Source organism: Bos javanicus, chromosome 14, assembly GCF_032452875.1.
Source record: "Bos javanicus breed banteng chromosome 14, ARS-OSU_banteng_1.0, whole genome shotgun sequence".
Classification (NCBI taxonomy): Eukaryota; Metazoa; Chordata; class Mammalia; order Artiodactyla; family Bovidae; genus Bos; species Bos javanicus.
In genome coordinates, this window is record NC_083881.1 from 32,853,017 (window position 1) to 32,875,821 (window position 22,805).

The 22,805-nt window shown below is 38.8% G+C and overlaps 1 protein-coding gene across 2 annotated transcripts in view; it reads left to right on the forward strand.

Moving 5' to 3' along the window:
• The window catches only part of C14H8orf34 (chromosome 14 C8orf34 homolog), a 364,940-nt gene that overhangs the window by 318,184 nt on the left and 23,951 nt on the right, over positions 1-22,805 (forward strand). Inside the window, exon 11 of one of the 2 annotated variants that reach the window (XM_061438930.1) lies at positions 12,309-12,356. The exons of the other annotated variant lie outside the window; for it this stretch is intronic. Within the exon in view, the coding sequence (XP_061294914.1) occupies positions 12,309-12,356 (48 nt within the window). The remainder of the gene's footprint in view (positions 1-12,308; positions 12,357-22,805) is intronic. 2 annotated transcript variants of the gene reach the window in all.

Consider the following 22,805-nt stretch of genomic DNA (forward strand, 5'->3'; position numbering starts at 1 on the left):
CTGTGGATCTTAAATAAATCTAAATGTGACCTTTCTCCCTATGTCTTGCTACAAGAATCTCCAATTCTGTCATTTCTGAAATGTTTGAAACTTTTCCACAATGTCTTTACCTTTCTGTGCTTCTAACCACATCTTCTACTACCTTTTGATTATTTAGCACCTTAAATTAAAAATCTGTGCTTTTTTAAAATAATGCTTCTCCATTCTATAAGTATTTGGGAATAATTTTTAGATGTCAAGCCCTGCGTTAAATGTTAGACACTGAAGAATTAGTGTGTTTACTGTCAGAGAGCCTCAGTGCCCTCATTGACCAGCCAAGTCTGTGCCCTTCTGCATGGGAAAAGCAGTTCTTTGGGTTAAGGAGACATGTCCAGCTGGAGCCTGACCACATGCTAAGTACCAGAATCCTGGAATCTGCTGCCCAAATTATTCTAAGCTCACTTCCTGGACCTTCATGGTCCCCTTTCCCCTAGTTCATCTTTCCCAAGAGTTCAGTTTTAAGAGTAGACAAGAGGTAGACGTTTTGGCGGGGTGTAAACAAGCTTGGGGATGCAAGCAGGGGTATCCACACAAGACTCATCAAGCCCCTTGTGGTTCAGCGGGGCAAGCAAGAGGAAAAGGGGAAAATGACATGAAGTTGGGGCCAGCACTGCCTTCCTGCTCTCCTTTTTATGCCAAGTTACAGTGCAGAACTGGAAGGAGTACAAGAATAAGGCATGGGGGCATCTTGGATCTTAGTTCCCTGACTGGGAATCAGACTGGTGCTTCTGGCATTGGAAGCACAGAGTCTTAACCGCTGGACCACTAGGAGAGATGACTCCAGGCCCAGGCGGGCAGTATAGCTTAGTTGTAGGTATCATGGGAAGACATGGCATGTGGGCAGGGGCAACTCAAACACATGGGTCAGGAAAGTCCTGCTGAAACAGTGGCACTGAACTGGGACTTGTTGAGAGTAGGATCTTCTTAGGTGGCCTCCATGTATGGATGTGAGAGCTGGACTATAAAGAAAGCTGAGAGCCAAAGAATTGATGCTTTTGAACTGTGGTGTTGGAGAAGACTCTTGAGAGTCCCTTGGACTGCAAGGAGATCCAACCAGTCCATCCTAAAGGAAATCAGTCCTGAATATTCATTGGACAGACTGATGCTGAAGCTGAAACTCCAATACTTTGGCCACCTGATGCGAAGAACTGACTCATTGGAAAAGACCCTGATGCTGGGAAAGATTGAAGACAGGAGGAGAAGGGGACGACAGAGGATGAAATGGTTGGATGGCATCACTGACTCGATGGACATGAGTTCGAGCAAGCTCCGAGAGTTGATGATGGATAGGGAAGCATGGTATGCTGCAGTCCATGGGGTTGCAAAGAGTTGGACATGACTGGGCAACTGAACTGAAGTGGCATCAGGAAGAGGTCATGAAAGAATGCACAGAGGGATGGCTGAAGAGGGAAGGCAGGACAGGAAGAAGGAGGAAAGGAAATAGTATGAAAAACAGAGAAACTGACTGGTGGGGGTGTGTAGAGGTTTTTCAATATGCTGGCAGTTTGGGGAGGGTCTTGAGTTGAAGAAGGACAGATGGTCAGGAGCAAAGTCCTGTTAAGGATGCTGGCTCACTCCTTTTTCTCATCAATTCATTTCTCTTGACTTGTGTTACTTGCTTCTTTCTCCTTCTGATGTTACAGGCTTTTTAAAGTCCTTTTTTATCTCACCATTAGGCTTCCCTGGTGGCTCAGAAGGTAAAGAACTTGCCCACAACACAGCTAAACCTGGGTTCAGTCCCTGGGTCAGGAAGATTCCCTGGAGAAGGGAATGGCAACCCACTCCAGTATTCTTGCCTGGAGAATCCTATGGACAGAGGAGCCTGGTGGGCTAAAGTACATGGGGTTGCAAAAATGGGGACATGACTGACCGACTAAGACTTTCACAGTTCATTTCAGCATCAGTCAACCTTCATTTACCCTTGAACTTACTGCTGAAAATTTATTTATATTTGAAGTCATTCAAAAATTACCTGTCAATGAAAGTGCAAGATTCTTTTAAAGTGACTTTTGATGAGAATGAAAATAAGAATATAGAAGTTAAAAAATAGCATCTGATTTCCCCATAGTCAGGTTCCCTTCCTGGCTATATTCTTTTTTATTAATATTTTTATTGTAGTGTAGTTGCTTTACAATATCATGCTAGTTTCTACTGTACAGCAAAGTACATCAGCTATACAAATACATATATTCCCTCTTTTTAAATTTTTTTTGTATTCTCTTCCCATTTGGGTTGCCACAGAGCATTGAGTAGATTTCCCTGTGCTATCCAGTAGATTCTCAGTAGTTATCTATTTTATACATAGTATCAATAGTCTATATATGTCCAGCCCAGTTTCTCAATCCATTCTATCACATACCCCCCAGCTATATTCTTGAAGAATTAAACATATTCCTAGTTTTCCTACCTTACATAGTATATGGTTGGTTTTCTCTTTCTTTTACTAAAAACCTAATTGAGTGCTAATACTTATTATCCTGATTAATAATGGTGACAGTCCATGGTGTTATCACCATTTACAGATGAGGAAACTGAGGCCCAGGGAAATTTTTATGTAACTTGTCCAATGCCCATAGGCATAAGCAGCACAACTGATGTCTAAACACGTATTTGCTTGACTCCAAACACTACACCTTTGCCTGTTTAGGAGGTTACCACCTTTAGCCTCTTTCCGACAATACATAGACTCTAGGCCAAGTCTCAGGGACTTCTCTGGTGGTCCAGTGGTTAAGACTTCGTGCTTCCAATGCGGGAGGCATAGGTTCCATTCCTAGGGTCTGGGAACTAAGAATCTGCATGCTGTGTGACTCAGCCAAAAAAAAAAAAACACCTGCCAAATCTCAGTCCAGTGACCAGCCCGCATTAAACCCATATTGTGTGTGTGTGCATTAGTTGCTCAGTCGTATCCCACTCTTTGTGACCCTATGGACTGTAGCTCACCAGGCTCCTCTGTCCATGGAATTCTCCAGGCAAGAATACTGGAATGGGTTGCCATTTCCTTCTCCAGGGAATCTTCTCAACCCAGGCGTCGAACTTGGAGTGTTAAGCAAAAGAAATACTGTAGTACATTAAACACAAGTGGCGAGTTTGGACACACTTGTGAGAGTCGCCTTTCAAACTATCCTAGAAACAATAGGTAAACTTTCAGAGGTAATACTATGATACTTTGAGTCAGTTAAAGACCTCTTTTATCTTCCCCTCCAAGTCACTTCTCTGATTTATTTGGAAGTCATCGCTGTTTCTTGGACAGTTGATTCTGTTTCTACACATTTCCCCCAAGTGTGTCACAACTGTCCTAGTAACACTGCTGATGACATCAGTTGTCGAGTTTGTGACAGGCTAGATAATGTTAATCCATGCATTTGGTTTATTTGGTTTGGACCTTAATTCTGCAGATATGCTTTTTGGACTATGTAAGGAATCAGTTCAAAAAAAAACCCAAAACATTTAGCCCTTTTCTAATAAATGTGTTAACTTTCAAATGGACTTCTGCATTATACTACCTGCATTTATTTACAAGACATTTTTCCTACAATGAATTTTTCATTTTCCTTACAATGTTTAAGTTATTCTGTAGCCCTTTAATGTGTATTAAAATATTCAAAGGTGTCTGAACTGTGTGACTGATCTTTTTTTTTTTTTATTGTTGAATGAAAAAAAATCAGAGACATATGTTAAAAGAAACCAGCACAAGATTGTGTCCATGTAATTGTGTTCAAGATTGGGTCCATGCAAACATATTTCTCTTGGTTATAGAAGTATGTTTCCCTCAGTGCCGAGTATTATTACTTATCGAAAACACTGATCATTTTTTTAAATTAAGGAAACATGAACTGAGAACAAGAGAGACCTAAAGTCTTGGTATTTCATGAGCCTTGGATATCAGTTTTCTTGCAGGCGCCCATCTGAGTCACAGTTCAGGAAGTTGGTCACCTTAGCCATTTAGGCATTTTGCAAAGACACAGGTTAATTTAATTTTAAAAGAACACATTGTATGTTTGGTTTAAATTATGAGACTGACATTCGTTTTTCACTGACCTCAGAGAATTTATACAGGTACTTTACAGATTCCCGAGTGACATCTATTGATTTTTTTAAAAGCTTAATGGAACAGAATTTAAAGGCTTAATTATTTCAAATGGTAAAAATCAAAATTGCCAACTGATTTTTATGAGGTCACTGTTATAATTAGATTAGCTTAAGATTGAATTAGAATGATAAGAGTGTCCTTTAACTGCTTTTCTAGATATATTACCAATAATTACCTCTTTACATAGAACAAAAGATTTAGCTTAAATGGGGAATTGGGTATGTCACCATGTAGGTAAAGCCAGCAATAAATAGAACTTTATAACATTTCACCCTGATTTTTTAAGAGTTTTGGCTGGACCTTACAGTTATGCCTATAACAATATAGTTTAATATTAGAAATGGCTGTTTGTTTTAAAATATCTTTTCATTACAAAACACAAATAAAGAAAATCACTCAAATATATGGCTTAATTACTTTTATAATGAGAATATTCCTCAAATCAAGAAATGACGCTTTGCCGGACAACTAGGGTGTCCTTTCAGTATACCCTCTCCCAATCTCAACTCCCGCCTCTCCCCACAAATAAAAACTATTCTAACTTTTATAATAATCAACTTGTGCTTTAAAAGTAGCTTTATCACCTAAATGTGCATCATGCTCTGTGCTCAGTTGTGTCCAGCTCTTTTCGACCCCATGGACTGTAACCCGTCAGGCTCCTCTGTCCGTGGGATTTCCCAGGCAAGAATATTGGAATGAGTTGCCGTTTCCTACTCCAGGGGATCTTCCTGACCCATGGGTCAAACCCGTGTCTTTTACATCTCCTGCATTGACAGGTGGATTCGTTACCACTGCGCCATTTGGGAAGCCCTAAACATGCATTCTCTGACACTATTGTTAACCTTTTGCGTGCTTAGTCCCTCAGTTGTGTCTGACTCTTTGTGACCCACCGCACTGTAGCCCACCGGGCTCCTTTGTCCATGGGGATTCTCAGGCAAGAATACTGGAGTGGGTTGCCATGCCCTCTTCCAGGGGATCTTCCCAACCCAGGAATGAAACCCAGGTCTCCCTCATTGCAGGCAACTTCTTTACCATCTGATACACTAGGGAAGCCCCTATTGCTAACCTCGCCAACTTTCAAAAGTCAGACATGTCTTTTGTCTCTCTCTTTTATTTAATTCATTGGAATATAGTTGCTTTACAGTTTTGTGTTATTTCATGCTGTGTGGCCAAGTGAATAAGTCATACATAAACATATATCCGCTCTTTTGGATTTTCTTCCCATTTAAGCACTGAGTAGAGTTCTCTGTGCTCTACAGTAGGTTCTCATTAGTTACCTGTTTTCTACATGCTATTATATATATGTCAATCCCAGTCTCCCAGTTCATCCCACCTTCCCTTTCCCTGCTTAAGTCTTTTTTAAACTTTATATTACCCTTCCATTTTTTACATTTTCTTACAATTTATCTGTTAAAGAACCCTGGCCACTTGACCTGTCAGATTTTCTTCAGTCTGAATTTTGCTAACTTCATATTCTTGGTGCAATTCAATGGGCTCTTCAGTTCTCTGTATTTTCCTGTATTTATCCAGAAACTGACTAAAGCTCCTCTTTAGCATGGCTAGAGGAGACACATGATATCTAGTTGTTGTTTTTTTTTTTTTAATGTTATCATCTTAGCAGCCATAGATGCTTGATACCAATATCTGTTTATTCATTGATAGCTGAAAAGTGATGATATTTTAATTTCATCACTTCCTTTTGTATTTATTTGTTGGAATGCTTTTGCTAAGAGACCCTTTCTCTCAAGTTACTGTGTAATTGGCCAGGAATACAGTTCTCCTAAGAAAGGCAAGGATACATGCTTGATTTCTCTCCTTTACTTGCTAGTTTTCAAGATGATGAAGATAAATAATTCTTTCTTTAAGCTTCCTTGCATTTGTTTGTCATTCCATACTACCCCTGGTAGTCTCTGATAGCTGGCTTGCTGTTGGGTAGCACAAGGTATTCCAAGCTAATATTATATGTATCCTGCCCCAAATATGGGATCAACCTTTTTTTTTTTTTGAAAAGTCCTAGTTTCTTTTAGTGAGAACTGATGTTTCAGACCACAATCTGGATACCAGGGATACTCATTGCTCCTGAGTTACTATTTCCAGTGTCTTTTTTAAAAAAATTATTTATTTATTTATTTATTTTTGGCTGGGCTGAGTCTTCATGCTTCATGCAGGCTTTCTCTAGTTGCTGCACACAGGGGCTACTCTCAAGTTGCGGTACTCTGGCTTCTCATGGCAGCGACTTCTCGTTGCAGAGCACAGGCTCTGGGGCACTCAGGCTTCAGTAGTTGTGGCACATGGGCTCAATAGTTGCAGCCCGGGCTCTAGAGCATGGGCCCAGTAGTTGGGGTGCACGGGCTTAGTTGCTCCATGGCATGTGGGATCGTCTCAGACCGGGAAACAAACCTATGTCTCCTGTATTGGCAGGCAGATTCTTTACCACTGAGCCACCAGGGCGGCCCTGTTTCCAGTGCCTTTGAGTGGACAGTTAGTTCACTGACACTTTGAATTTAAAGTAGAGAGTGCTAAGACTTAAACTCTTTTTGTATTATAGCTTTAGCTCCTTTTTTCCATACCAACAATTCTAAGATAAAGGTGATATTGGAATTTAAAATATTCCATAATAACTCATTTGTTTTATTCCATGTTATATACAGAAGTCTCAAGATAAAAATATCAGCCTATCTACCAATATAAAATACTGAAAAAAATGCATTTACCTTTTCTATTCTCTCCCCAATTTTTTAATAGTTGTACAAAATCCACACTGTCAAGAGTATATAGCCAATGCGTAATATATTCTCTGCTTTTCAGCTGTCTTGTGGTCTTAGGACAGGTAACTATAGTTAATGCTCACCATCTGTTCTTAGATCTAGGCATTTTGGTTTTCTGAAGTTCACTCTCCATTGGATTACTGGGCTCACATTTTCTTTCCTTCAGTATCTTAAACATATTACTTCATTTTTCTACTGTTATAAATCACTGCTGTTAAAGTCTAATGATAATCTAAGTTTTCCCCTTGTAAATCATGCAATATGTTTTTTTAGATGTCCAAAGGACTTTATTTTTCTTTAAAATACAATGAATTTCCTAGAGTATATCAGTCTGGCTCACTGTTGCCAGGTATGCAGTGTCATTTTCAGAGAAAGAGGGTCTGTGCTGATGCTATATTTGTTCATGAGATTGTAAACAAAGTTTCAGAAAAAATATTTTTCAACAATATGAAAAGACATTGGGGTCAATTAGAAAGAACATATGTTCATATATTTCAGTCTGAAAGCGCAAGTTAGCTATTAATTTATTGACTACCTCAGTGATATAAAAGACTTCAGAACTTGCCCAGAATTTTTGATTTTCTAAATTGTGGCACCCAATTTTTTACAAATTGGACCTGGATCACTGCCTATTGTCTTGGACACCAGTAGTAGTTTCCATCTGTCAAATTTGCTGATGTTTGGAAAGTTGAACTTCAATCTTTTTATCATCTATCACAAATTTAGTAACCCTGTATAATGCACTTTAGAAAACCCAACAGGGAATTCCCTGGCAGTCCAGTGGTTAGCACATGGTGCTTCCACTGCAGGGGCCCAGGTTCCATCCCTTGTTGGCATGGCCAAAGACATACAAATAACACACACACACACACACACACACATACAGACTCTCCATATAACCATTTTATTAGCAGCTATATTACAGCAAAGTATAGTATAAAATTAGGAAATGACATGATATTAATATCTGTCTGTCTCAAAATGCATGGTGTATTGGTAATTTTCGTTGTAATACTTGTGGCTTTAGGTATTTGCTGCATTGGATCTGGGCCCTTGTACAGAATTTGTCTTCTGCCTGGTATGAGTCCTCTTCCTTATTCAGTTCCTTCATCTGACTAATCAACTAAGTCTTTAGGACTAAGCTTAAAAATAACTTGCTCAGTTTTAATCTTTCTCCTTTGACTCCTTCATCCTATGTATCAAGTGGTTATAAGAGTTCCCAGCACAGAGATGTTCTCAAAACATGCTTGTTTAATAAATGTTTAATAAATGTTTAAAAAATGTTTAATAAAAGACGAGATGCCTTTTCCTTCTGTTTTTTTCCTATAGCACCTTGGGCTTACCTGTGTCAAGTAACTTTTGCTCTATCTTCTAATAACTTGTAGATCTGTTTTCTCAAGGTAAACTTTCTATGGTAGGGATTAGTTCTTATTCACCTCTTTGTCCCCAAGCCTGGTAAATTGTGTGGCACAGAATAGGTGCTTAATAAACACTTTTGAAACAAAAGAGTAAAGTGTCATGGGTCCCTTAGGTTTAGAAATGTCTTGGCCATTTATATGAAGCTCCCATTCTTCTATGGGTTATAAGTACCCCCAGGTACTTCTTAAGAGAGTCTCCTCTGTATCAAAATTATTTTTTAGTTTCATTTGAAAAAAACGTGGGAAGAAAGAACATTCTGGTGGAAGTAGGGTTCTCTTGGAACTTTGTGTGAAGGAAATGAATACCAGAGGTATTAGACATAAAATGTGTGAGAATAAATGTGCCCTACATGCAAGTGCAAGTCTGTACATATTTTGTTTAAAGATTAGTAAGAGAGGAACAGGAAATACTTACTGATAGAAACAAGAGCAGCCTTGTATGCTGGAAAATGGTGATAGATTTGGGAGAGTGTGAGTCTAATCCTAGCTCTGTCTCTAGAATATTCCATCTCACTAAGAATGCTTTCTTAATTGGAAAAAACACTAGGAGAGTGACTAGAGCCTTCCATCTCTTAACAGCCATGATCCCGTGTCATAAGTTAAGCAATAATCATATCAGCCTCTTTTTCTTCCTTTCGCTGAGTTTATAACATATTTTGTAATTCACATTCAAAGCATTTTTATCTCAACTGTTGGTTATATTAAGATTCATGATAACTGAAACCACATTTCAGGAAATACCTTTTCTTCCTTTTTTTTTTTTTTTTTCAGGCACAGTTTCCATGTATTCTGCCCTTTCCTTCCTTCACACGCCCCGGTCTGCCTCCCTTCTGTCCCCTTTATTCTCTTTGTTTTTTCAAGGGAAATTGCATTTAGGTACTTTTGATTCATTTCCAGGTGATTAATATCATATTATGTTCGTAGAATGACTTGATATCTAAAATGCCAATTCTTTAAAACTGAGAAAAAGATGACCGAAGTTGAGAGCCTTATGCTTTGGAAGTGGGTTTATTTCATTCGCACCACCAGTAGGGTAAGGAAGAAAGTCAGCATGGCAGCAGCGCTATGTTGGAAATGGGGAACTGAGGACAGAGTTGTCGAATCAAGCCTCTTAACCAGTGCCATCTCCTCTGACCCCAAGACTTAGAGATTCTTATGTCTTATTCTCTATTTGGTTCACCTGGCTCTGTGCTATGTTTATCATCCTCTCAAAAGACCCATTCCCTCTGTTTTCCTCCTGAAATTTTTCACTTCATGCTCCTCATTCATCAGGGCTACCCATGTCAGTGATCTGAGAGGTGGTTACAGCCAGACTCCAATCTGTGTGGCCTTTGAAACAAATCGTGTTGTGTGGGTTGCTCCCTTTTCTCTAGTGTAGATATTCAAAAGGACCTGGCACCTTGGGAAAAAGAAACCCTATCGAGAAGCCCTGGAGGATACACAGTGCTTTTGTTACATCTGGTCATCAAGAAAGCCCTCAGTCATCACCAGGTCTAGCCCAGATTCTGCAAGTTTCCAGACAATTGGGGAAAACAACCACGTTGCAGATCCAAGGAAAACAAATCGCTCTTTTCAGTGAGCACCTAGGGACTGCTTTCCAGCATCTCACTGTTAGGCCTTAGCTGTTGGCCCTTCCAAAAGGCAGGTCTCTATCTAATTCCAAACCATTTGCCATCTCATCCTCTCATCCCTGGGCTTCCCAGGTGGCTCTAGTGATAAAGAACCTGCCTCCCAAGGCAAGAAACAGAAAAGACTTGGGTTTGATCCCTGGGTCAGGAAGATCCCCTGGAGGTGGGCATGGCAACACACTCCAGTGTTCTTGCCTGGAGAATCCTCTGGGCAGAGGAACCTGGAGGGTTACAGCCCATAGGGTTGCAAAGAGTTGGACATGACTGAAGTGACTTAGCACACACAAATGCCTCTCACCCCAACAGCACAGGCAAAGAGGAAAGGAGTATTGGCAGAAATGCACTGGTTCTGTCAGGAGGAAGAGCCAAATTGGAAGAACCCACAGCATTCTTTCTAGACCAGTTGTCCAAATGAGGGGAGATAGTATACTTAATTCAACTGTAAAAAGCAGTTTATCTGAAGTAAGTTTCCAGCCCTGTCTGCCTGCTTTGATTAAATTTCTCACAGTTTGGGAGATTTATTTGGATTTGGTTTTTCCTAACAGTTTATGCTTTAGTTTAAATAAATATAAGTATCCTATCTCTTTCATTATCTTATCCATTAAAAAATCCCACAAACTTGGAAGCATTTGAAAACATTTAAACTACAGCATATTAATTTTTTGCTAGTGAAAACCATAATTTGTGAAAAAATATGACCCCATCTGTGATTTCTAAAGAATCCCAGGACTTTATTCCTAGATTAATTTTTGTTATGAGAAAAAAAAAAATTTTTAACCCTCTGAAAATGCTTTGGAGTATGTGAAGTTGTGAAAGTGTTAGTTGCTCAGTCATGTCCGACTCTCTGCGATCCCATACCCTGTATCTCATTAGGCTCCTCTGTCCATGGGGATTCTCCAGGCAAGGATACTGGAGTGGGTAGCGATTCCCTTCTCCAGGGGATCTTCCCAACCCAGGGTTGAAGCTGGGTCTCATATCACCATTAAAAAAAAAAAAAAACTAAAGTGAATTTAATTTTTCCTTTTAGAATTTTCATTTCAGCAAGATATAAGAGTGTCAGGGTTGACTCCAGACCCAGCAATGCCTTTTTTGGCTCCTGGCCTTTAAGCATTGCTGTCTGCAGCCCTGTCTTCAATTTCTTTATGGATCCAATTGGCCTGAGAATGCCTTACCCTCAAGTTGTAGTAAAAACATCAATCAAATAAGATCATGCATACGAGAGCCTTGAAAAGTTAAAAAGGAGGGTCTTTGAAAAGTTATAGAAACAAATGTAAGCTTTATTCATATTTATTTACTTATCTTTTAAACACACATGGTGTCCTAGAATTTATCATTTCATGGTATCTCAGAATTTATTTCCAAATGTTTCTGGCCATGAAGTATAAAAGTATATCTTTTTCGAAACTGAATCACTTTGCTGTACATCTGAAATGAACACAATATTGTAAATCAACTATACTTCCATATAGTTATTATATAGGTGTATATATGTGTGTGTGTATATATGTATAACTTTTATATGACTTGTTACATATATATTTATATAATGTTAGGTCTTCACACAGATTTATTGAATACAGAATTAGTGAGTTTTTTATTAGCCTAGTTTTAAGTACATATTTATAAAGTTAATAACAGAAATTTGGATGCTAGTCATTTAACATTCAGTTCTAAGTTGTCCTTCGTGGCTCGGATGGTAAGGAATTTTCCTGCAATGCGGGACACCTGGGTTTGACCCCCGGGTCAGGAAGATCTCTTGGAGAAGGGAATGGCTACCTACTCCAGTATTCTTTCCTGGAGAATCCCATGGACAGAGGAGTCTGGCGGGCTACAGTCCATGGGGTCAAAGAGTTGGACATGACTGAGCGACTAATGCCTAAGGTGTAGTTATTATAGATCCGCTAGGTGGTATTTCTTTATATAACCTAAAATCTACCTGAAAGATATATTGTTGCCTTGAAAAAATTATTTCCTTCTGAGTAAGAATTTGTCAAACAGTTGACCCCACAAGTATCAACTGAGGTGGGGCTTCCCTGGTGACTCAGTGGTGAAGAATCCGCCTGCCAAAGCAGGAGATGTGGGTTTGATTCCTGGATTGGGAAGATTGCCTTGAGAAGGAAATTGCAACTACTCTTATATTTTTGCCTGGGAAATCCCATCAACAGAGGAGTCTGGTGGGCTACAATCCATGAGGTTGCGGAACAGTCAGACATGACTTAGCAACTAAACAACAACAACCAAAAAAAGTGGTGGGGGAATAGTATAGATCTAGTGTTGCTCCCAGATTCTACTACTTTTCGTGACTCTTCTTTTATTCTTTCTCCTTCTCCTGACTTTTTCAAACTCTCTTCCTCTCTGCCTCTAGGGAGAAGCGGTCAGTGGAGGACAGTCATTGAAAAACTACATGGAAGAAGTGAGTTTTCAGGTGGTCTTGTACATGGTCTGAATTAAGTCTATCATATGGAGTGAGGCACCCACTTGGGCTTTCTCCATCTGCCTATAGGGTTTCCAGTCTATACCCATTCACTGGTCATCCCTACAAAAAAAAAAAGTATATAGTAGGTTATCAAAATGGTGTTATGTTCCTCTCTGGTGAGGAGATCCTATATTTAATTCATCTTGAAAATGAATGTAAAATGGTATAAACCTAAGGCTATTGTGTATTTTCATTAGCAAGCATTTGTTGATATCCTAATAAATGAGAAACACATGTTTTATATTGGCTGTGCACAACAAAATAAGACGCGATCATTGCTCTTACAGAGAGAATAAGCTGTACCAAACTGGCATTCATTCATGTGATAAATGTTCATCAAGGATGTTATCCCTACAAGTCATTAAGCAAAGTGCTATCTTGACAATAAAAATGTCTGGCAGATTTTTGTTGCAAAGGCATTGAGACTCCTGGTTTTATTTTGGAGATAGCCAAGGATTCTCTGTGTCTCGGGATGTGTTTTTGCTCTGTCTGCAAACTGCATTTGAGAACTCTCAGATAAGCCAGTGGACAGACTCCATAAAACTTGGTCTGAAGCCAAACCATAATGGTCACTAAATTAGCCTTCTGAATCTTTTGCAGGTGAAGGAGTCTGGGAAACAGTTTGGCAATGAAGTCATAGAAGTAGCAAATATTTGGTTTGAATATTGCTTCTCAGTGAGACAGAAACTGTTTCTCTAAATATTTTATTCTTACATGCATGAATCCATTCAAAGACCATTTTGAGTGGCCTGCTCAGTGTAGTAGGTACTTCATATGTTTATTCAGAACAGTGTACCCATACTTAAAGTCATTCTTGCTTCCAGATATCACTCAAAGAGGACAGTTCGAGTACATGGCACCCCCTTTAAGTTTTTAACATCTCTGGTTTGCATGCTCGTGTGGAGGTGGTTGAAATTTTACCAAAGGCACATGGAGAAAGGGTAGCAAAAGGAAAGCAAGGGAATAACTAGGTAGATGTTCTGAACTCAGGTTAGAAATCAAAATATATGGGGGAAAAAAATTTGAAGGGTTGGTGCATCAACTTTAAATTTCAATTTAATGTACTTGATGTTGAAATCTAGATAAATACGTTAAAGCAATTAATGTTTCCCAAGAAGATAGAGATACTATTTTCAGTATGTACACTTAGAACCTCCCTTTAGGATTCCATGGTTGCTCAAGCCCTTGGTCAGCATTCCCCACCAGGGACTAAGGGTAGTAGGTCACCTCCACAAAAAGGGTGCCTAATACCTTTTAAATGTGTCCTGTATGGATCTAGTACTGTAGAGAAAGGAGACCACTGAGATGCCAGTACAGGAAAAGGGCTGCATATGTGATAGAACTTTTAAAAAGAGACAGTTTAATTTTATGGTTCTTATCCAAGGAAAAGATCCTTATTTTCTCATTATACATGTGCAATCTAAATGTGCATGTTATATGCAATTGTGTAAATACTTTATGGGACAAGGGCTTCCCAAGTGGCTTGAAGGTGAAAAAGTGAAGTCTCTCAGTCGTGTCCGACTCTTTGCGACCCCATGGACTATAGCCTATCAGGCTCCTCCGTCCATGGGATTTTCCAGGCAAGAGTGCTGGAATGGATTGCCATTTCCTTCTCCAGGGGATCTTCCTGACCAGGAATCGAACCCAGGTCTCCTGCATTGCAGGCAGACGCTTTACCGTCTGAGCCACTAGGGAGGCCCCATGGCTCAGTGATTTAAAAAAAAAAAAAAAGATTCACCTGCCAATGCAGGAAACACAGGCAACTCAGGTTCGATCCCTGGGTCGGGAAGATCCCCTGGAGAAGGGAATGGCAACCCACTCCAGTATTCTTGCCTAGAGAATTCCATGAACAGAGGAGCCTGGCAGGGTATAGTCCATGGGGTCACAGAGTCGGACACAACTAAGCAACCAACACACATCGGAAGCACTAGCAGGGCATTGCTCCTCAGTGAGTTCCTCTGACCAGTGACACTGGATCCCCTGGGGGCTTGCAAGAAATGCCAAATCTCAGCACTCACACCAGATCCAAAGAATCAAAATTTACATTTCTACCAGGAATTCTGTGTGATTCATAAATACCCTACAGTTTGACAAGCTGACGTGTTCTTTCCGATGCTATTCCTAGTAACTGCATACATCATAGAAAATCCCCAATTTTGTATAACATAGGTTAAGGAGAAATTCTTATTAATAAATTTATTTATTTATTTACTGTTTATTCATTTACTTTCAAGAATAGTATTTTTTGGTTGATTAGGGTATATAATCTCTCTAGCTTCTGAGATTCATTGCTCACTTTCAGTTTGAATTTAGGACTGTGTGTGAGCTACCCAAGGTAAGCCTTACCTTTCTAGGGGGTCAGTATCACATAGTACTTTTGATCTAATATTGGTTGATATTTAGATTTTAGCTCTTTTTAAAACCAGTAAACAATCATCCTTTACATAAAAACTAAGTATGACCTTAATGAATGAACTATTTATTGATAGTTTCTTTTTTTGCAGATGTTAATCATTCCATTTGGTCTGTAGAAAATATACATTTAAATTCTTCTTCCTTGCCAGTGCAAAAATGTTGAGAATGTGAGGCATAAAATGATAGTTTTTGTTTCTTCTCACTTACACTCTTATTTTGCTTTTGCCTTCCTTCTTGTTAGTAGAATCAGCAAACAGTGAGGAGCAGTATTTATAAATGTTAGAAGCATTGAAGTTAAAAGTGATCTAGCAAGCATTTGCTTTTATTTAGTACACACTAAAACTCAAATAAACCATAGAGTTTACATTTTTATTATATTTAACATTTCTTGCTAAAGTTTGAACAGCTCTTTGCACATCAAAGTCCCCCTTTTTTTTTGTATTTTGTAAATTTAGTCTTATAATTAGATAGAATCATAACCACATGATGTTAGGCAATTCTGTTCAGACCTAAGTCAAAATTAAGGAGACAATATGGTCTCCTCTAAAGGGAAAGCTAAAATGAAATGTCTATATTTTCTATATTTTTAATGTATTATTTATTTTTTCAGATAGGATTTGTATTCTTGGAAAAATGAAAAGAAGATATTTTATAATAGTTTACTTCTCTTGATCCTCAAAATGGTTCTAACAGTTTAAAAAGAAATTATGTGTTCTTTACATGTAAGGTACTTAATAACTCAGGGTAGGAATAAAATTTTCACTTTGCAAAAGTCTTAGCTGTTACAATTATAATGTTAACATTCACTCAAAAAAATATATGTATATATAATTGAAAACAACTTAAAACCAAATACTTGCAAAGCTTGCCATACCTTTTGTAGAGAAGCTAAACCATTTAAAATATCGCATTTCCAAGAGGAGTAATTGGAAAGTGGCATACAATATGGGTTTCCCTGGTGGCTCAACAGTAAAGAATCCGCCTGCCAATGCAGGAGACACGGATTCAGTCCCTGGGTCAGAAAGATCCCCTGGAGAAAGAAATGGCAACCTACTCCAGTACTGTTGCCTGGAGAACTCCACGGACAAAGGAGCCTGGTGGGCTACAGGTCCATGGTGTTACAAAGAGTTGGACATTACTTAGTGACTAAACAACACCAACAAGCATAGTATACTGCTTAAAAATCTCCTAATTATTAGAGAAATGTATTCATTTGCATATGTATTCATCAGATGAATATTGTCAGTTTAAATGATTGAGTATCTGTAACGAGCTCAAGACTGAAGTTAATAATTTTTTAAACTTGTTCAAGAGCAGCTTCCCTGATGGCTCTATGGGAATCCATCCACTTCCAATGCAGGAGCCACAGGAGACTTGGGTTCAATCCCTGGGTTAGAAAGATCCCCCAAAGGAGGAAATAGCAACCCACTTCACTATTCTTGCCTGGAAAATCCCATGGACAGAGATATTTAGTGGCCTACAGTCCACGGGGTCTCAAAGAGTTGAACAGGACTGAAGTGACTGAGCATGCACGCACACCAGAGCAGTTTCAAGTGGTTCCTCATAACTTCAGGAAGTTATCTGAAGGCCGGAGACAGCACACAGAGGAGGGGAGACTAACTCAAGGTGTCGAGACGCAGCATCACAGTCTCCGAGGGTGTCAGACAGGAAAAGAAGCACCGTGAGCAGACAGGTCTTTTCAAATCTCTTGAGGTTGATTTTGTCAGCTGTACCATCTAAACTGGAAAGAGGGTTGATTCTTTGCAGCCAAATAATTTAGAGTTGCTTTTCATGCCGATTTTGGCATCTTTTCTTCCTGTGGTATATTCTGTGATCATTACTGAAGTTCCAACTATACTTTTGAAGGAGTGTGCATGACATTATTCTCCTATAATAATAAGAGGTCTTTGCTTTTTATCATGCACAAGGATTTACTTTTTAAAAATGGAAATAACTAGAACGCAGCATCATAATTTTATTTCTCATTTCTAGAAAAATAGAAAACAAAGCTTTTCTTCAGGGAAACCCTGTTTTGTCATTGATATTTAGTAAGAATCAATACATGTTAAGGATAGTAATTTTTAAAAAGTTATGACAATGATGGCTTTCATAGAGATATAAAATGAATATGTCAAAATTTATTTAACTCACTAATGAATGAGGAAACCAATAAGATGTTACAGCCAGTTCTAAGGAGAATTCAAATCCTCACATGTGTAGTCTAATAAAGAATGTTCAAATGAAGTTATAAATAGATGTAAAAAATACTAATCAAGTGCATTCAGGTAGATGCAATTTGCTTTTATACAGACAAGAATTATTTGCACTACTATACATTTCTATAAATTGCACAGTTATAACATAGCTCAAAGTCAATGAAAGAGTGCCTTCATAAAATCAGACAAATGAAAGGGCTTGCCAGAAAAATGACTTGTTTTTCATTGACTCTACCCAATCATCTTTTGTTACTTTCAAAGTTTTTACAATGTCATCCTATAATTTCCTTGAATAGAAAAACCACAAAAAGGAGTGAGTTAAGAAATAAGATGGAGGTGTCACGAAAATCATCAGTAATCAATAAGAAACATAGAAAAAAGTATTTTTTGAGCCAAACTGAGGACTGGCCCAGAAGCCTACATCCCAGATGACTCTGAGAAACTGTTCAGGAGATGCAGGATTTTCAGCACAGTTTTGTATCTTGTCAGAACAAAGAACATCAAACAAGTCAGGGCTACATTTCTTCAAGGTTTCAAAAAAAAGAAGAGTCCAGCAAGTACACAGCAAGTCAGTGTGGCCTTGGCACCTGGGAAGGGAGTCTTATCACTGAAGGAGGCCCAGCATTGGTGTCCCAGAAAGAGAGGCATTTAATCTTTATTTTTAACATGGACATTCTTCATTCTTTGGTCAATGTGTCCTTTTCTCTAATAATTAAAGCAGACGTGCAATGTATGTTTGATAGGCCACAAACAGGCTATTTTAGTTAGGATCAGATTCAAGTTAACTCATGCATAAGCCAGAAGACTTCCCTATAACTCAATATGTGAACATTTCTTTTATCAGATCAGATCAGATTAGTTGCTCAGTCGTGTCCGACTCTTTGCAACCCCATGAATCGCAGCACGCCAGGCCTCCCTGTCCATCACCAACTCCCGGAGTTCACTGAGACTCACGTCCATCGAGTCAGGGATGCCATCCAGCCATCTCATCCTTTGTTGTCCCCTTCTCCTCCTGCCCCAAATCCCTCCCAGCATCAGAGTCTTTTCCAATGAGTCAACTCTTCGCATGAGGTGGCCAAAGTACTGGAGTTTCAGCTTTAGCATCATTCCTTCCAAAGAAATTACAGGGCTGATCTCCTTCAGAATGGACTGGTTGGATCTCCTTGCAGTCCAAGGCACTCTCAAGAGTCTTCTCCAACACCACAGTTCAAAAGCATCAATTCTTTGGCGCTCAGCCTTCTTCACAGTCCAACTCCTCACGTCCATACATGACCACAGGAAAAACCATAGCCTTGACTAGACGAACCTTTGTTGGCAAAGTAATGTCTCTGTTTTTGAACATGCTATCTAGGTTGGTCATAACTTTCCTTCCAAGGAGTAAGCGTCTTTTAATTTCATGGCTGCAGTCACCATCTGCAGTGATTTTGGAGCCCAGAAAAATAAAGTCTGACACTGTTTCCACTGTTTCCCCATCCATTTCCCATGAAGTGATGGGACTGGATGCCATGATCTTCGTTTTCTGAATGTTGAGCTTTAAGCCAACTTTTTCACTGTCCTCTTTCACTTTCATCAAGAGGCTTTTTAGTTCCTCTTCACTTTCTGCCATAAGGGTGGTGTCATCTGCATATCTGAGGTTATTGATATTTCTCCCGGAAATCTTGACTCCTGTCCAGCGTTTCTCATGATGTACTCTGCATATAAGTTAAATAAACAGGGTGACAATATACAGCCTTGACGAACTCCTTTTCCTATTTGGAACCAGTCTGTTGTTCCATGTCCAGTTCTAACTGTTGCTTCCTGACCTGCATACAAATTTCTCAAGAGGTAGATCAGGTGGTCTGGTATTCCCATCTCTTTCAGAATTTTCCACAGTTTATTGTGATCCACACAGTCAAAGGCTTTGGCATAGTCAATAATGCAGAAATAGATGCTTTTCTGAAACTCTCTTGCTTTTTCCATGATCCAGCAGATGTTGGCAATTTGATCTCTGGTTCCTCTGCCTTTTCTAAAACCAGCTTGAACATCAGGAAGTTCACGGTTCACATATTGCTGAAGCCTGGCTTGGAGAATTTTGAGCATTACTTTACTAGTATGTGAGATGACTGCAATTGTGCAGTAGTTTGAGCATTCTTTGGCATTGCCTTTCTTTGGGATTGGAATGAAAACTGACCTTTTCCAGTCCTGTGGCCACTGCTGAGTTTTCCAAATTTGCTGGCATCTTGAGTGCAGCACTTTCACAGCATCATCTTTTAGGATTTGGAATAGCTCAACTGGAATTCCGTCACCTCCACTAGCTTTGTTCGTAGTGATGCTTGCTAAGGCCCACTTGACTTCACATTCCAGGATGTCTGGGTCTAGGTCAGTGATCACACTATCGTGATTATCTGGGTCGTGAAGATCTTTTTTGTACAGTTCTTCAGAGGGCAATACCAATATGTAGTGTAATGTAGCAAATTTGTTGGGTAAATTTTTTTTAGCAGGTTGTGTTTATTTTGTAATGTTTTTCATAATCTACCATATTGTTGTAACTTTGTTATTGCTACTTTTTTTCTTTTCCCAGATCTTGTTCATTCAAACTTATATTTTCTCAAATGTATCACTTTCCTGTTCTTAATTATTTTTAATTTTAATTGAAATATAGTTGATTTACAATGTTGTGTTTATTTTAGTTAAAAAAAAAAATTGGCTGCACCCTGGGGCATGCAGTATCCTAGTTTCCTGATCAGTTATGGAACCTTCATCCTCTGCATTCGGAGAAGGCGATGGCAGCCCACTCCAGTACTCTTGCCTGGAAAATCCCATGGATGGGGAAGCCTGGTAGGCTGCAGTCCATGGGGTCACTAGGAGTCGGACACGACTGAGCAACTTCACTTTCACTTTTCACTTTCATGCATTGGAGAAGGAAATGGCAACCCACTCCAGTGTTCTTTCCTGGAGAATCCCAGGGATAGGGGAGCCTGGTGGGCTGCTGTCTATGGGGTCACACAGAGTCGGACATGACTGAAGCGACTTAGCAGCAGCAGCAGCAGCAGCATCCTCTGCATTGGAAGGCAGAGTCTTAACCACTGGACCACTGGGGAAGTCTCCCTGTTCTTATGTTTTAATTGTCCTCGGATGATATGCAAAAGAAATAAGCTACAGAAATATAATTCGCAAAATAATTACAGTGTTCAGCCTGATGATACTAGCCATTTCATTAACAAATACAAAATTATTTCCAAACTGTATTAAGTATATAAATTATACAGGGAGAATTTTATTTTAACAGAAGTATAGATTTAATTCTCTATCAGTTTTGCAGTCTATTAAATGTATGTAAGTGGGATATAGTATTATTTTGCTTTATTTGCAACATGCTTCAGGAATACTTACTTTTTAGAGTCTCGAAGTAAAGATCTTTAGAGAAATAAAATAAAAGTGATAATCCCTTTTGAAAGGTTGATGCTGATGTTTTCTGTATTATTGTCATTCTTAACCAAAGAGAAAGAAATATTTAGTTGCCTTAGAGTTAAATTATCCAATGTGAGCGTTTGAGCAGAGGACCATTTTTTTTCCTCTCTAAAAACCAGAATAACCTATGGCCACACATGACATCAATCACTGATGGATTGCATTTAGAGAATCCAAAAATAAACCAGCCATGTGGAATAACAATACTGCTAAAGTTTATAAAGCACTTACTCTGTTAGCAGATAAAATGATATGTTGATACAGGGCTAGAGACTGTTTTCCATATGATACATGTCACTATTTCCCACCACTTCTGGTCCCTGGACATTTACATACTTATGGTGAAAGTGTTTTAGAAACAGGATGAATGGCATTTCTTCTAAAAGCAATCCAAAGAACTTGCTCTTGGGAATATGAAATAGTTTGTACTATGCTCAGAAAGAGTTAAGTATTCCTGTAGAAAATTTTTTGAATAAGTTGGCAAAAAAGGAACATGTCAACTCTTGTTTTTAAAAATGTTCACAATTTTAGCTCCTTGACCCCATCAAAAAGAATTATAAGTAGTCTGATGGGCTGAACTTTGGCCATACATAGTTTTGCCTGTTGGCATTGATGAAGCAAACAGGTGCATTATATTACTAACTGTATTCAAGGGAAAACCAAAGTAAAACATTTAAATGATCTATTAACAGAAATATTTATACTATCTCTACGATTCTGATTCCAACAGCTCAACATTTTAAAGTTCTTCCCAAACTACAAATTTTACCAAGCTGATGTTTCATTTGTACTTTAAATAATTTGTAATAAACTAAGAATAGCTTATCTGTTCAACAGTAAAACCATTAAGACCAGAAACCAATCAGTAGTATTATTGAATATTCTGAACTATTGTGGGAAAAAGTAACACTATTGACTTACTGGTCATATCTTTTCTTATGAAAACATATTTTAGGATTTGGACCAAAAAGCTAAATAGCCAAAATGCTTTTTCAATTAAAAACATTTTTTTCATGATCACTTTAAACTTTTTTCTGTTTGAAACAAAGAGCTTTTGCCATTTGATTTTACCTTATAAGACCAAAAAGATCATTTTTCATATTCTTTAAACCCGGAGACGCCATGTGAAAAACTTCAGGGATGTGATATCCCTTTCTGTTATGTGAAGATTTTTGAAAATTTACTTCTGTAGTTCTCTCTACTGTTATGGAATTCTAAAGTTAAGATTTTTCAGATTTGTACTGCTTCTGTACTTTACTCCTGCAGGACCAAATCCAGTATTGGAAAAAAAAATTAAATCCTAAAAATAAATTAGGGCTTTCCTGGTGGCTCAGTGGTAAAGAATCTGCCTGCCAATGCAGGAGACTTGGGTTTGATCCCTGGCTCAGGAAGATCCCCTGGAGAAAGAATTGGCACCCATTCCAGTATTCCTGCCTGGGAAATCCCATGGACAGAGGAGCCTGGCAGGCTACAGTCCATGGGGTCACAAAAGAGTCAGACACAACTGAAGCGACTTAGCAGGCATGCATGCACATCGATCATTAGAGCACTTATCGAAACTCATACAACGTCACGATGGAGATGACAACTGAGCCCTGGGAGGACTGTTAATGTTTGAGACAGATAGAGTGCATCCTAAGCAGGAAGTATAACATAGGAAAACATCTTAGTAAATTAGAGAGAATGAGAAAGTTGGGGAACTACCAGTTAATGATAGCTGGAGTGGAAGTGTCAGTCAAGGTGGAATGGAGATGGAAGTGGTGGTAAATCAGAGGCTAGACCAGCATGAAGCATGAAGGGCCTTGAGTTGTGATTTTATGCTGGGGATAATGAGAAGACCACTCGAGGGTTATAAATGAGGTAATGAATGCATCATGTGCCATTATTAAAATCTCACCATGGCAAGGAAATGGTGGAGAGAATTAGGGAAGGTATGAATCTTAATCCTAGAAAACTTGTAGATGACTATAACTACAGTCAGGATGCGAGATGATGAGGGACTGCCTTAGGTCAGTGATGGAGGTGTGGAGCAGCAAGGAAGTACTTAAGAACTATATTAATGAAAATAGGAAGTAATAAGAGGAAGAAGGTAGTGAAGTAGTACTAAAGGGTAAAGTTGAGACTGTTCTCTGAATCCTACTAATCCTTAATCACATTTAAAGGAATTGGAACCTTGATGGCAAACAGACACATTTTATGCAGTTTTATATTGAATATTTCATTATTATATTCCCCACAATGAGTGCCAGGAATTCATAAAAACAATAACTCAGGAAGAAACATAGTCTAGTGTTGTATGTTAGTT